This window comes from Conger conger, chromosome 14 (genome assembly GCF_963514075.1).
Source record: "Conger conger chromosome 14, fConCon1.1, whole genome shotgun sequence".
Taxonomy (NCBI): Eukaryota; Metazoa; Chordata; class Actinopteri; order Anguilliformes; family Congridae; genus Conger; species Conger conger.
Window position 1 is genome coordinate 20,098,238 of NC_083773.1, and position 15,335 is coordinate 20,113,572.

The 15,335-nt window shown below is 41.8% G+C and overlaps 1 protein-coding gene across 1 annotated transcript in view; it reads left to right on the forward strand.

Annotated features, from left to right (window-relative positions):
* The window catches only part of epha8 (eph receptor A8), an 88,732-nt gene extending 73,758 nt beyond the window's left edge, over positions 1–14,974 (forward strand). The window contains exons 6-17 of the mRNA XM_061219010.1: positions 944–1,068; positions 3,110–3,272; positions 3,730–3,826; positions 4,870–4,937; positions 5,331–5,456; positions 5,862–6,047; positions 7,596–7,657; positions 9,469–9,678; positions 10,416–10,565; positions 10,881–11,071; positions 11,605–11,760; positions 12,655–14,974. Of these exons, the coding sequence (XP_061074994.1) occupies positions 944–1,068; positions 3,110–3,272; positions 3,730–3,826; positions 4,870–4,937; positions 5,331–5,456; positions 5,862–6,047; positions 7,596–7,657; positions 9,469–9,678; positions 10,416–10,565; positions 10,881–11,071; positions 11,605–11,760; positions 12,655–12,769 (1,649 nt within the window). The 3' untranslated portion in view covers positions 12,770–14,974. The remainder of the gene's footprint in view (positions 1–943; positions 1,069–3,109; positions 3,273–3,729; positions 3,827–4,869; positions 4,938–5,330; positions 5,457–5,861; positions 6,048–7,595; positions 7,658–9,468; positions 9,679–10,415; positions 10,566–10,880; positions 11,072–11,604; positions 11,761–12,654) is intronic.
* Positions 14,975–15,335: the final 361 nt, after the last annotated feature.

Sequence of the window (15,335 nt, forward strand, 5' to 3'; positions counted from 1 at the left end):
TATTGTTCTGGATTCCGATCAGTTTTATATGGTTTACTGACCTTGCCGCAATCGCACACATAAAAAGTATTTGGACCCAAAACAATTGCGTATTTGACCAAGGTCTGAAGAAGAGCATTTTATTTTATTGTTCATCTGTGTTTGCATACAGGAATCAACAAGGCCTATTTCTGGCTTTCTCTTGTCTGAACATAGCAGCTGGAACATAGGCAGAATTGACCTCATCTCTCACTGTGTTTTCAAGGTCTAACGTCTTTCAACAAATGAAAGTATATTCAGGTCTGAGTACAGACATGGTTATAAAATGGTGACGTATTGACCTTCAAATGGATGTATTCATTAGGACCCAAGAGAGGTCAAGCTACTGACTAGAACATCAAATAAAATACAATAGAATAAAATGTTGAAAGTAAGAGCATTTTTCCCAAGGGCATGTATTTGTGTAAAGCAAACCGTTTTAGAAACATGCTAAATAAAAAATACATTTTAACTGAAATTTTGTTGTAGTCATTTATTTTATGTAGAAAAAAAGTAATGTGATTTCTCCACTCTCTTGTTGTGTAAATATTGTACCACCACACAACTGAATTTGAACAAAGTAAATATGAATTTAATACATTGAAATAGTACATAGTTTTGAAATTTAATCGCAGTATTATTATTTTTCTTTTTTCCTATGAATAGAATTTTTTTACAATTCCAAATTCAAATTCCCAACCATCCATGATCTAACCCACTTATTTCTGGTTAGGGTCACAGGGCAGGCTGGAGCCTATCCCAGAATGCAGTGAGCGAGAGGCAGGAATACACCCTAGACAGGCCATCAATCCAGAAATATGAATTCTGATTTACTAAATTGAAGTTGGGTTGTCTGGTGGTAGAAGTAACGCAACCCGTCCTGAAAGAGAGTGTGTGTGTGTGCGTGTGTGTGTGTCTCCTGCAGCTCCCTCCCAGGTGATGGCCATCCGGCAGGAAAACGCCAGTCAGAACAGCGTCACCTTGCTGTGGCACGAACCCGACCAGCCCAACGGAGTGATCCTGGAGTACGACATCAAATACTACGAGAAGGTACGCACATCGTTATTCATCATGTTGCTTACACCACCAATCCCAATCCTTACACCCGTTTGTTCAGATGGTTGGTGGAAGTGGATTGCCTTTAGCTATTTAGGTAGGGTACTGGTCTTTCTAAAATTGAGTTAACCTCTTTTAAAACATTTTTTACTGAGTTATAACAACTGTAATTGTTCTAAACAGTATGATTTTACAGTGTAGAGCAATAGAATCTTTCATGGTGGTGCAATATGGGAATGCATTTGTTTATGATCGACTTAATGTATATATAATTCAAAGTGTTACAAATGTACAACTGCAAAACATGGGAGGAGAGAATGTAAGATATGCAAATAAGTGATTAAATGTGATTTATAAAGGTTGGTAACCATTATTATAATGTGGTAATTATTATTAGTAAATATCATGAAACACGCAGGGATGCAGTTTATGTCTTTTTTTGCATCCCTGGTGCTAATTAGCTCCATCCTTTAGCAAACCTGCCACTTAGTGGGCAATTCAAAGGGAACCCGTACAGCATCTGTTTATCGTGGAGTCTACTGACACACACCCACGATGCAACATCGCAGTGTGTTAAACATAATCAGACACCGCCATTCAGCTGTATGAACCGCAAATACGGAAAACAAGGACAGGCCAGTGTCAGGAATAAAACCCAGATGGGTGTTTTCTGGAACGTGTCAATGGAGGGGGGGGTCGTATGGAAGGGGGGGGGGGTCTTTAAATTCAACTGAAATGCAGTTACATTAATTGAAGGCAATTAAAAATAAAACCACTTCATAATTGATTAGGTCTGATTTGCGGAGCAGGAAAAGGCGATGGCAGGAGAATAAATAGAGGTAATTTTGCCTCGGGGGGGCCTTTACCCCACCTTGCCAAGTGCTGGAGACAAGTTAATTGCCACTGCAAAGAGAGCTGCTGCAGCTAATGGGCAGAAGTGGTATCAGCTCTGCTGGAGAATTAACAAACAGTGGATGTTCAACAAAGCGACAATGTAAATAAGATTTAATTCCCATTTGTCAAGTCTCTGTTCGTCGGCAGAGTCCCGGGAGGGAGATTTAACAATACGTGTTCAGTGGACTGCATCTGGTAAATGGGGCCTTCAGTCAAGGCGAGCGCGATGCGAGCGTGATGCTAGCGAGACGCTAGCGGCCGCGGTGCTAGTTCAGCTCTGCCTGGTGTGCGGCCATGTCGAAGCCACACAGGAAGGAGTGAGCCTTGGCCGGCTCGGCCGACTCCTCCGTTTCCTGCGCCCTGCGTTAAATTCGTCAGGACAGGCTTTGGTCACAGAGGCCCAGATGCATTGTGGGGGCCTGGCCCTGCGCTCCATGCCAATTAAATGGGACTCAGCTCAACCCTTGTTCAAACAGCCAGGTCGGGCGGGGAGATACTGTTGGAGATGCTTATATGGCACAGCTCATATTGAGTCGCAGTCATAGTTTTTCTTTGTGATGAATCATTTTAATAAAGAGTCTGCCCTGGTCATATGCGTATGTCTTAGAGCGGCAACCCACTAGGGTTTTATAAACATCCGACCCGTTCCTGAGCCAGTCTCATCCTGCTTGGAATGCCCGGGCCTTTTTATTGTGGCTCATCAGAGCCTCAACCTCTGCTATCGATTCCGGAGAGCGCAGTCAAGCCCTGTACTCACCTGTGAGGCACCTGAAACGCTACCTTTTCTATTCCCTTTGGAGTTCACTGTCGTGGTTGCACAGCGTACAATCTTTCCATCCAGACATTTTCACTGAGATGTGACCAATTTTCTAGATTTGACAACTTTTTTGATGCAGTTCACGGCGATATAATGGACCTCTATGGACCAGTCATGTTCTGGTAATCAGTGCACTGAAAATGTACATTTGAAAAACTGAGCAACTCCAAATATATTGCCACAGTTACGAACATCAACAGTGCTGAAAAACGTACATTTTATTCGAGAACTGTTTCTTCTACTGCTGGAACTTTGTCCACGCAAACAGAAGTTTATGAGGCAAAGTCTAACTCTACTACTTGTCACCTCGGGCTCCTTCTACAGGACAAGGAGCTTCAGAGCTACTCCACCCTGAAGTCCAAGGGCACCTCTGCCAAAGTGTCAGGTCTGAAACCTGGGACGCGGTACATCTTCCAGGTACGAGCCAGGACCTCGGCAGGGTGTGGCCGCTTCAGCCAATCGGTGGAGATCCAGACCGGCAAAGCTGGTACGTTCACACAGGTGGCATGATATCTCCAACCACTGAGAGATAACGCATATCTGACTGTCCACCCCAGATTGTTCAGAAAATAATAGCCCCAGTAATGTGATAACTGCATTTTAACTGCTAGGATGTTTGAAAATGCACTGTAAGGCTGAAAAGTTGGACTCAAGTTAGGAAATGTTTGCTTGGGCAGTTTTTCCTCAAACAATAAAAATATTAAAAACGCAGCATATTATACATTATGAAAGTATTATGTCTGGTTTATCTCATTACATAATCATAAAGTTGACATGGCTTTGCAATGAGACAATACAATCTACCTGAAACCTGGATATATAGTGCTTCGAGTTTCAAGTGCAGGTTATTGTTGTGTAAAGTATCTTTTCAAGTTTTTCATTATTGTTTTTATACTGCATGTTTTTGAATATATAAACACTGTTAGCATATGATTCTGTTGCAGTTCCCCTGCGCTACAACACTATGACCATCATCTGGATCTCCATGGCGTTGGTGACGGGCCTGGTGGCGTTTCTGGCCATCGTCATCTGCAGAAAACGGCAAGAGGAGTACTTTGCATTGCCAGCCTTTCTCGTGCTGTCATTTTATACTTATCACACCTTGTCAACGTGTAATTAATGTGCAGTGTGTTAACAGTTTGCAGTTTTATGACCTCTGCTCCAGCTTCAACTGTATGTAAGTCCTGCCCCAAACTGAAAAATTCAACCTTTATCCGTGCTGTCTGTAATTAGACTGTAAGGTGAGCATTGTATACATTTTGTAGTTACAGTATACAGCAGTTATTTGCTTGCAGTCATTGAACTGTAAATGAGACTTTCCATCAAATAATTTTTAAAGGTGAAATATGTTATTGAAGTCATCACATCTGTTTTCCATTATTTACCAAACATAATTTGTGCTATGAAGCAATCACAAGTAACACCTGGAATCTTTGAATATAACTGACGGGTTTAATCTTATAATTTTACTTTCTTTCCTCAAAGAAATATGTACTTAATACTGATATGTTATGTGTATTGAATTATGTAAATCTATTTCTCCTGCAGTGTCATCATTACACATATAAAATGTACACTTGAATTACCAGAGCTTTTGTCTAATCTAGGTTTTTCAAGTTAGTTCATACGTAACTCTACATGATGGTTGATTCCAGGAAATTATAAATGCAAAGTGCTCTAAATTATCTTCTTGTTCCAATTTTTGATGTCTGCAAGTTTGATCTCAAATAAAAAAAGTATCAGATAATGAAATACGATTGTATTTAATTAATACTCACTTCAGTGATTTTCCATGAAAATTATTTTAATTTTTTCAGAGAGCTGCACACTATTCCCCAGCTTCTCAAAGGATTCTAAAAAGATGTACCAATTTAAATATCTAAACAACCTCAGATGATTAACGCCAAGTTTCACAGTTAATTAGCTTCTGTGTAAAACTGGGGAGGCTATTATATTATATTCAGATAGATTTACTGCACATGATTCTGAAAGGAGGAAGAAGGAAGATGTTCCTTTCGGAACAGTTTTGGGGGGGAAACTTTGAACAGTGTCTGACAATTTTTTTGTGTTTCTGTGTGAAACAGACATTGTGGCTACAGTAAGGCTTTCCAAGACTCTGAAGAAGAGAAGATGCACTACCAAAATGGACACAGTGTGTATCCCACCTTCGATTTTAGCTTTTCTTCGGAAAACATTGGCACTTTAAATATGGATGGGTCTTGCAGTTCATAGCCCACTCTTTTATTTATTGAACACTACTGGTGTTAGGCGGCAGATCAGCTCCTATGAGCGTTATGTAATTTAGATCTTAACAGTAGATGATACAATTATGTTTAATTAACAATTATTAGATAGATATACAGTACTGTATTGTAGCATGGACATAGCGCTTTTATCACACATCACTTCACAGTGATGAGGTGGAACTCGCCTCAACCACTACCAAATGTGTAGCAAGTGTAGATAAATTCACTGTGACATTACTCTGTTTTTTAAACAATATTCATTTGTTCAGGACTGGCCTGAGGTTGAAATCTGTTTTTAGTCTCTTTTCCAGAAGCCAGGTTTTATATTGACCCTCACACATATGAAGACCCGTGTCAAGCGGTACATGAGTTTGCCAGAGAAATTGAGGCCTCCAGGATTAAAATAGAAAAAATCATTGGTTCGGGTGAGTCTGCAGTGCATACCAGAGTGCGAGACCCCGCTCCTCCTCGTCCTGTTCAGTCATTCTGTCTTGTCAAATGCCAGAACGTTCCCTGAAAATACTCACAGCTCTTGTTATGATTGTAACTTACACTGTACTTGCAATTTAATGAATTTCTCAGGAAGAAGAAATAGGTATAGGTGTACTTGAATAGGAAATTAATAATAAATTGATAACCTCATCATAAAGATATAAACAAGATATAATAATCACTTGACGATCAAATCAATAGCATAGAATATTCTAGAAATTTAAACATTTTCACTTTTATGTGGCCCTTATCTCAATGAACAACAAGCTGAATATGTGTTGAAATGATTTGATGGCTGCATTATGGGACTGATTAATGGCTCCCTGTTGTGTCCTTAGGGGAGTTTGGGGAAGTGTGTTACGGTCGCATGAGGCTCCCGGGTAAGAGGGACATCCCAGTGGCCCTGAAAACACTGAAGGCGGGCTTCAGCGAGAAGCAGCGCCGTGACTTCCTGGGCGAGGCCAGCATCATGGCCCAGTTTGATCACCCCAATGTCATCCACCTTGAAGGCGTGGTCACCCGAAGTACGCTCTCAACATCTTTTTCGCGCTCGTGGTTTACTTGTGACTGCAACAAAACTGAATGGTTAAAGTGTACGGTCACAACGTGTTTGTCACCGGTCAATAATGCCACCCTCTTATCAGTTACTACTGCAAAATTTACAATGGTCTCATTCCAATCGTTTATTCTTCTCCACTCTTTTCCTTTCCTTGCTCCTGACCAGGAAATTGATCTCCACCATCTTTAAGGACATTCCAACCCCAATGTTCATTGTAGAAGTAGAAGTTAGAAGTTAGGAACTCATAATCTTCCCTGTGAGCAAGAAAACATCAGCATATGCAGAAGTATTTTTTTGGAAAGTCTGACATGTAAATGATTGACCTGTGGATCCACCTCTCCCCATCTGGCACGCATCTGCCACATGCCGTCTGTAACTGACATGGCTTCAAACTGACATTTGAAGGAGCAAGGGCATTCCATTTGCCTAATTTGCGTTTTATCGATTTCCCCGTCTTTACTTCTCCTGCCAATGGGTGGAGATAGGGGCAAGAAAATTATAAAAGAAAAGTAAAAAAAGGAGAAAAATAAGGGATTGGAATGAGCCCCAAGATTGCTTGTTGACTATGAGCAGACAATCCAAATAAATCCATTGCCAATTTCTTTATGATAACCTTGAAACGTGTAACTGTATGTAGAGAATCCTTGACTTCACTTAAGTTACATAAATCTGTAAAATGTACTGAAATTAAAAAAGGAATACATGTCTGTGGAAACTCACTGTATGTATAAACGTATTGAAGATAAGTGCTGAGTGAGTGGAATTTTCTGACAGCAGTCATCCGAAACTTGTGTCCACGGAGAGGTATGCAGGTTTTCATTCGAAAACAATTAATACTGCCTTAATTGATTCCAATTACTCATTCAGCCATATGCATTAACTGCATTAAAGTTACAACAGTTGTTATTTGGACAACACAAATAACTCTTTGTAGGCATTATGTGCAACCCTACAGCCCCAATTCAACAAATAATTGAACTAATTTTATAATCAAGATCTGAGGCTGGAATGAAAAGCAGCATACACCAGATACCTCCATGGTACTGAGTGTGAAACCCCTGCTAACAGTGACCGATGCCATTGTCATATAGTCGATCTGCAGTTCCTGTAGGTTTTCACTCCAAAAATAACAAACACCTCATTCAACAGCTAGAGATCTCATTGAGCTGCTAATTATTAGAATCAGGTGTGCCAAATCAGGGTTGACATAAAATTCTCCAGGAACCACTGCTATATACATACAATACATTTTTTAATATCTTCCAAATAAAATGTGTTACCTCAGAAGTTAATATAATAAACTTATGTGTAAATCAGCTTATAGCGGTTGGAATTGACTGTGGTAAGCTGTCGGATTCTTCTGGGAAGGTCTGTTTTGGTTTTACTGGACTACATAAGCCCTTAAATAGACTGAGTGTATTTGATTAAAATACACACACACTGTGCCTGGAGGCCAGGGTGTTATTAGATTTGAATTTCCGTCCTAATATTTGGACCATCCTTCCTCCCCCAGGTAAACCGGTGATGATCATCACAGAGTACATGGAGAATGGCTCTTTGGACTCCTTCCTACGGGTGTGTTCTCCTCTCTCTGTTCCTCCTGTTCCTCTGTGCTGTAACATAGGCCAGCGGTCTTCACTCCCGGTCCTGGTGGGGCCCAGAGTCTGCTGTGTTTTGTTGTTCTCACATCACCTGGGGGTATTTCACAAAGCAGGATTACTGAGTTAGCTGGATAACATGGAGCAGCTCTTTTTACTTCAGTCCATGTTCCAGATTTTAGAGGGTTCTGGGTTTTACTCAGTGCAGTTATCCAGCTAACATGGTAATCCTGCTTTGTGAGACCGGGCCCTGGTTTCTTCAACTAATTGGCTACTGATGTGAAAGCGAAAAACCAGGAGAGCCAGTGGCCTCCGGGACCAGGACTGAAGATCACTGCCATAGACCCGCTGTTGTGACTGGTTCAACATCTCTGTTGTGACTGGGTCAACGTCTCGGCCCTGATGAGTTTGAAGGGAAGAGCGCAGCATGTACAATTGCCCTTCATTAACCGAGGGCACTAAGGACTACGGTGTCAGCACTACACTGTGTTTATAAAGTTACGACATGCAGGTAATTAGTGAATGCATAAGGGTCATGGAATTTGACTTTGTGGTACAAATATGTCAAAAGATAGTTTCACAAGCAGGCCAGTAAACTTTTCTCAGCTTAACATGCATAATGTATGTACATATACCATGTGCATGCATATTTTTCAAATCCTTCAAATTAAAATGTCAGCCTGTCAATATATCAGCACCTGACCGTATATTCTAATTTTTCTCTTTCAAAAAAACTGCCCTATATATCAGTCAAGGACTCCTAATGTTTTATTAATAAAGTGTTGCCCTGGAGATGACACACTAGCGCTGGCGTAATAAGATACAATGCCGCTGGCGGTTTGCAGAAGCTGTTCGCATTACGGTGACAGAAGATGCTCCGTGTCAGATGGCTATCCATCGCAGCGTTTAAACGTGTCGTAAAGCACTTGGCCAAAGTGTGGGTTTAATGTAAAACTGCTTGGTGTGTAAATAGCTGTAAAGGCCGGTTTGTTGTACTCTGGGGGCAGGACAGGAGTGGATAATGGCTGCCCCGCTGCTGCGACTCCCTCTGTGTGGTGTTTTATGTCCACAGTTGTGCTGCTTAGATAGCGCAGTTGCCGGGGGCGTTGCTAAGTGTTTAACTTGGACCACAGCCTGATTACTGGCTTCCGCACTGTAACTGCCAAGACATTATTCAGTCAAAATTTAATATTTCTCTGGACTTATGTTCTGGATTAAATCTTACTAGCCTGCCATGTGTTCTTAAATTTGACTATTTTTTGCTTTTAATTCCAAATCGTGTTAATTAATTACCCACTGTAATAAATGTTACACAAACTGAAATGTGCACTTTGTAACATTCATGAGTTAGAATTATTGGTTACAATTTATAATAATGTTACATGAATTGGAATTATCTTATGTATTTGTTAGCATGAATTAATTGATATATAAATACATTAATTTAGCATGCAATTAACTTTTAATTAGTTAATGTATTTGTTACTAACTAATTGCAGAAACTTTTATACATGAGCAAACTATTGTATAAACTTAGATAGTTAACAATTAACAAATACATTAACAGTTTTTTCTTCATTCCAACATGAATTGGCATCAACCAATATACAACATGAATGATATACACATACAAATACATAAACAATTTGGTGCAAGTTAACTTCTCAGTAGTTAGTTAGCAATTACATTAGTTGGTTGCCAATTCATGAAGTGTTATAGAATTATTAAATGGCTGCTGTTGAGGTGAGAAATTCAGCCTAATTGTGTGTCCTTGAAACCCCCGTACAGAGACACGATGGGCAGTTCACTATCATCCAGCTGGTGGGCATTCTGCGTGGTATTGCTGCGGGTATGAGGTACCTGGCCGATCTGGGGTACGTCCACAGAGACCTGGCTGCCCGCAACATCCTTGTCAACAGCAACCTGGTCTGCAAAGTCTCGGACTTTGGCCTCTCCCGGGTCTTGGAGGATGACCCAAATGCAGCATACACAACCAGCGTGAGTTTTTGACTTTGGGCCAATACGCTGAGAAGGGGCTAAGCGCATGTGAATGTAACCTGAAATGTCCGGCAAAGCAGTTGGCTGTGCGTTTGGCTGCGTTTCAAGAAGCTAAAGTAACCTCTATAAAATGTGAAATGTAAGTCAATATGTACTCTTAGACAAATCATACGCTGTTGAATAAAATATGGCTACAGTAAGGCCATAGGCATAGCTAATAAAAAGAGGATTTTGACAGTACAGTAGAGGGAACTGGTAGAGAGGGATTGGATTTGTTCTAAACCTGTCACAGGTTTATATTGTACTATAAAATAGTGAATAAAATTGGGTAAAAAAATGAGCACTTTTCTTCTACCCTTGCTTTCTGGAGCGTGTAGAGTATTCATGTATACTGATTTTTTTTTTCTAATTACAAATGGAGCATAATGAAGGATGGGGTTGTTTTGAATATTCTAAGGCTTTAGGGGCTTATGAAATCCACAAGGCTGGCATTGACAGAGTGACTCATTTACAATGCATAAACACGCTTTTGCAAATGTGTTTTTGGGGGGATTTTTTTTTTTTTTGGTTTGTTTATTTTCTTTGCAAAAGAGGTACCTAAAAACAGCATACGGATGGATTCTCATGAAAGGAAGTGACCTCACCATGTAGACCCCTATTTAAGCTGCTCGACATACAGTTGTTGCAGCAAAATTACAAATTTCAACCCAACAAACCCCTGTTTCCCCTGCCCACAGGGTGGGAAGATTCCCATTCGCTGGACAGCCCCAGAGGCGATTGCCTACCGCAAGTTTTCCTCGGCCAGTGACGTGTGGAGCTATGGCGTGGTCATGTGGGAGGTCATGTCCTATGGAGAGAGGCCTTACTGGAACCTGACCAATCGGGATGTACGTACAAAATGTCAGATTTGTTTGTTTCAGTATTGTCACGTCTAGATTGTAAGAGCAGCCTGGTCCATTCTTGACACATTCGACTATACATTTCCCTTGGAGCACGTGTTCAGATTTTGTCAGAAGCACATGTTTAAATAATAATTTTTAGCTCTAAATGGGTCATTTGGCAGGAAGAAGCTCCACAGTAGGGGCAGTAGGGGGGCGAGAGGAGTGAATGAGGGTGTTTGAGTTTAGGTTTTTAAGTTTTCTGTAATATTCCGGTGGACCTAAACAGCTATGTTTGAGGATGAACCGAGGCCTCTTTTCCAGGTGATAAAGTCTGTAGAAGAGGGCTACCGTCTCCCCGCCCCCATGGGCTGCCCTGGGGCGCTGCACACCCTAATGCTGGACTGCTGGCAGAAAGACCGGAATGAGCGGCCCAAATTCTGCCAGATCGTCACCGTTCTCGACAAGCTCATCCGCAACCCCGAAAACCTCAAGACGCTGGACACGCTATGCAGGTGAAAATCCCCATGGAAACAGCCGCTAGCGCTGTGCCGTGTTGTCATGTCTCGGATGTCTGTGTCCATGTTCCTTATTTTCACAGCCTGAATCTATCCCGTCCAAAACCTTGGACAAAGTTCCCTTCCCAAACTTTTTTTTTTCCCCAGAGGTGGGGAAAGCCAGTCACCATTAACTGTGCCCAGTGTTCGCTTTCCAGTCAGCTCATTTAGCACAGCTGTGTTCTCTGTTAAATAAAATGCCTTGGGGTGATATTGACATTGATCTGCAAGGAGGGAGGGGGGGGATTTAAAAAACAAGCCCCCGCTTTTAGGATTGGACTTGTGTAAATTGCTCAGTTCAGGTCTTGGGCCCCCCCACGGAGCTGGTGGTGCATGGCGGGGGCCGAGGAGGGTTTTCTCTCCGCATTAATCTAACCCGCGCCTGCCTCCGCAATCAACCCTGCCCCCCTTCTCTATCGTTTTAACTCCTATCGATTTTCCTTCCCGAGCCGCGAGTGCATTTCAAAGGCCCCGTCTCGCCCTCGTCTCAGGTTAAACAGCACTCTGATGCACAGGAGCATTCCTGACTTCAGCAGCTGCAGGTCGGTGGACGAGTGGCTGGACACCATCAAGATGGGCCGCTACAAAGGCAACTTCGCCGCCGGCGGATACATGACTCTCGGTCATGTGATGGGGATGAATCAAGGGTGAGTAGCACCCGCTCAATACTACTACCCCCTCTATTCTACCATCGCCTCAATACTACCACCCCCTCAATACCCCCCCCCCCAATACTACCACCACCCCCTCAGTACCACCGCGCCCTCAATACCAACACCCCCTCAATCCCACCACCCCCTAAATACCCCAACCCCCTCAATACTACCACCCCCCTAATACCACCACCCTCTCAATATTACGACCCTCTCGATACCACCACCCCCTCAATTCAACCACCCCCTCAATACCACCACCCCCTCAATATCCCAACCCCCTCAATACTACCACCCCCCTAATACCACCACCCTCTCAATATTACAACCCTCTCAATACCACCACCCCCTCAATACTACCACCCCCTCAATACAACCCCCTCAATATCACCACCCCCTCAATACAACCACCCCCTCAATACCACCATTCCACTAGGCCCAACCAGTATTCAAGAGGTTTGATGCTGTTCAGCTGTGCATGTGCGTCTAATGTAGCTGCTCTCACACAAATGATTAGCAGTCATCACCCTGAACTACTGTGGGCATATAGAGGCACAGAGAGTGCCTGCAAATCATCTGTCACTACTTGCACAGAGTAGGGAGAAGGGGGGAGGCGGTGGGCAATCAAAAAGCAGTTGTCATTAAGCCTTTTGAATCTAAGCTCTCATAATGTACACCCTGCCAGTTACAGCATTACCAGAGGTAATTTGAAAGGTGGGTGCGTGGTGTTGACATTATGCTGAGTCGTGACCTTTTGCTATGGTAATGTAATCAGCGGCACTAACGGCCGCGCCGTAACCTTTTCGCCCGAGCTACGCCGAGATTAGCTTGTACCGCGACGTGGCTCTCACCTGCGTCTCGCTCTCTCTCTTGTTTCCGGGGCGACAGGGACATCCACAGGCTGGGCGTGACGCTGATGGGACATCAGAAGAAGATCATCACCAGCGTGCAGGTGATGCGTGCGCAGGTGCTGAACAAGAGCGTGCCTTCCGTGCACGTATAATCACCGTCCAGCGCTCCCGGGGGGGGGGCCTTTTTAAACACCTTTATATTTGAAACTGTACAATAAAATGAATATACTGTACGTATGGACTTTACAAGACACATCCTGAAGCGCTCTTCCTTAAAAGAGGACACTTTTCAGTTGTACCCGATGGATTTGTTGTTTTGTTTAGTTTTTTGTTGTGGAAGACTTTGTCGTCGTTGCTGTTTTTTTTTTACAACATCCAAATTTCTTGTCTTGTTTATATCAGTGGGGGAAAAAAAACTGCCTTAATTCTCCTGATTTTAATTTTACTGTAAAAGAAAGCTAGCATGTGGAATTGGACAATGACACAGGCGTGGAAAAGATCAAATGCTAATACAGACGATCTTCTGACCTGAGTACAGCTAGCGGTGCCAAAAGACCCTTTCACCAATGGGACCTCAGCATTTCAACACGCAATGACCCACCAATGGGACCTCAGCATTTCAACACACAATGACCCAGAATTCCCTGGGCTTCAGAACTGTACTTATTCCTGATCGGCAGTGCTGCTGGAGTTCCGTGGCGGTGGAGCTGAAAACAGCAGCAAAGAAAACTTTTAAAAGGGAAAAAAAAGAAAGATAAATCGTCGACCTTAGAAACTGAATTGAAGGACTCCTGGTCTTTTCCTGCCACTGTCCAAAAGCTGCTTAGCGCACAAGTACCTTGAAAATAACTTTATCTATTGTGATTTGATTGTCACTGCTTTTTTCTGCCTCTGTAGTCTTAGGAAGCAAAGGGATATTGTGCAAATATTGTGTTTCTTAGAATAACCTAAAAAGGACTAACTGAAGGTATTTGCTTCCATGTGCAATCATAACAATTTTTTCAAAACTTTTTTTCCCCACACATTTTTCATATATTGTACATGCAGTCAAGTACCATACAGTGGATGGTTAACATCTTTTTAATATTGATAAACCCAGGTGATATCCCCTAAATTAATATTCAAATGCCCTTACTGGCAAATTGCTGTTCCTTTAAAAACCTTCCATACACTATTTTAATGTTTAATTACCCCTGTTTAATTACCCACAACCCATTACACAACCTAAGGCTGTCCTCTGAAGAAAATAAGCAGGTTTCTGTGGAATTCCCTTTAAAACTAATATTGTCAATGAGATGAAGAGGAAAATATATACTTCTGAACCCAGAGGGGTAATTTGACCCATCCTAGCCATACTGCAGCACCCGGGGCAGGTCTCAGTCATGTACCTTAGCCACTACGCTCAGGCCAATTCTTGATAAATTTGGAAACGATATGTCTGAAAATAAACAGTTTATTTTGCTGTACTGCACAACTACTGTTGTAGCACTTATAGTGGTTTATAGAGTTTTGGTTTATCCAAGTCATTTTCTTTTGCATACTGTAGGACCACCTGGGGCAGTAACAGAGAATATTAACAGGGTTCATCTGTGTGTTTCCATCCACAGAGCCTACAGTGGCAATGCTGTCAGGCACAAGGAGAAGACTTTTGTGAGCGCAAACTTTAAGGGTACTTCTGGTTTCACATATTCAATTGTAAATGTACAGTTTATATAAAAAAATAAAAGTCCTTCTGTAACAGCAATATCCATATAAATGCACATTATAGTGCAAATAAAGTTCAAAACACTGCCAGGAGAGACACAATCCAGAGCTTTCACTAACTCATACCATCTCTTACCACAGTTAATAGGTTGCAACAATAGAAGCAGGCTGAACCAAACTGTCATAGTACTGAGACTATTGAGGACAGAACTTAAGTGGATATCTCATGCAATGGTAGAAAATAACCTTTGTTCACAGAATTTTCTTTTTTGAACAAAAGGCTTATGGTTGTAAATGTTACTGGAAAATGTGACTTGAAATAATTGTGTGACAACTGGGAAGAGTTTGTTGCAAAAGGGCTTTTTTTCAAGGACACCAAGTTCATCCCTGCATTTTTTTTTTCTCTCGTGTTGATTGGTGCCTCCAAATTTGTGGGGCTTGCCTTGTCCCCAGATCTGTGAAATGACCTTCACAGTGAGGCCATGAATTCATCAGCTTACTGGCCACAATCTGACATTAACAGTGTCAATGATGTAAGCAGAGAGCCACAAAATGGCACAGACACAGGCACACATTTATGGAGAAAATATACAAACAGAACAACTGTAAATTACTGATCTAGGGTTGTGAAAAAAAAACTTAAAATGGAATGACCTGACATCCATGATGTCCTTGTTCAGTTTTTTTTTTTTTTTGGGGGGGGGGGGGGGGGGGCAGTGCTTTTATATCCTTACATTAGGTGTTGATAGATACGGGAATCTAAATGGTTCTGGACTTCCAATTTTGGATTTTTTTCTGGAATACATTGATTGATACATTTGTGGTGATTTACCTCATGAACCGGCATATATACAAGATGCCCAGGTATGTATAGTAACTGATAAATTAGCCCAGTTTTATGGAATCAAATAATTTAGGAAATGCTTTGTTTAGCTAGAACTTTAAAATATGTAGACCTAAACGGTGTACATTATTATTATTATTATTATTATATACATATATAAATATATTATT